Source organism: Priapulus caudatus, unplaced genomic scaffold (genome assembly GCF_000485595.1).
Source record: "Priapulus caudatus unplaced genomic scaffold, Priapulus_caudatus-5.0.1 Scaffold6903, whole genome shotgun sequence".
NCBI classification, from domain to species: Eukaryota; Metazoa; Priapulida; class Priapulimorpha; order Priapulimorphida; family Priapulidae; genus Priapulus; species Priapulus caudatus.
Window position 1 is genome coordinate 1 of NW_014583964.1, and position 444 is coordinate 444.

Sequence of the window (444 nt, forward strand, 5' to 3'; positions counted from 1 at the left end):
GTCCGGCTCGGCGATGACGAGGTTGCGGTCCTTGAGCGGGAAGTCGCCGAGGGCGCGGGAGGTGGCGAGGACGCCGGCGACGCGCCACACGCCGTTGAAGCTGATGAAGCCGCCGGCTTTCTTGATGCGCTTGCGCTCCTTTACCTGTCGAGGAGAAGAGGAAGCAGGAGGTTAGAGGAGGAGGCACGAGGTTAGAGGAGGAGGCACGAGGTTAGAGGAGGAAGCAGGAGGTTAGAGGAGGAGCAAGACAAGTAGTAGTAGCAGCAGCAACAGTAGTAGTAGTAGTAGTAGTAGTAGTAGTAGTAGTAGTAGTAGTAGTAGTAGTAGTAGTAGTAGTAGTAGTAGTAGTAGCGAGCGAGACAGACAAGTAGTAGTAGTAGTAGTAGTAGTAGTAGTAGTAGTAGTAGTAGTAGTAGTAGTAGTAGTAGTAGAGTAGTAGTAGTA

General features: G+C 51.8%; 1 protein-coding gene across 1 annotated transcript in view; it reads right to left on the reverse strand.

Moving 5' to 3' along the window:
- Nucleotides 1-7: 7 nt before the first annotated feature.
- LOC106820106 (protein phosphatase 1L-like) overlaps nucleotides 8-444 on the reverse strand; it is a gene marked incomplete at both ends in the record, with an annotated part of 5,350 nt that continues 4,913 nt past the window's right edge. The window contains one exon of the mRNA XM_014824660.1: nucleotides 8-144. Within this exon, the coding sequence (XP_014680146.1) occupies nucleotides 8-144 (137 nt within the window). The remainder of the gene's footprint in view (nucleotides 145-444) is intronic.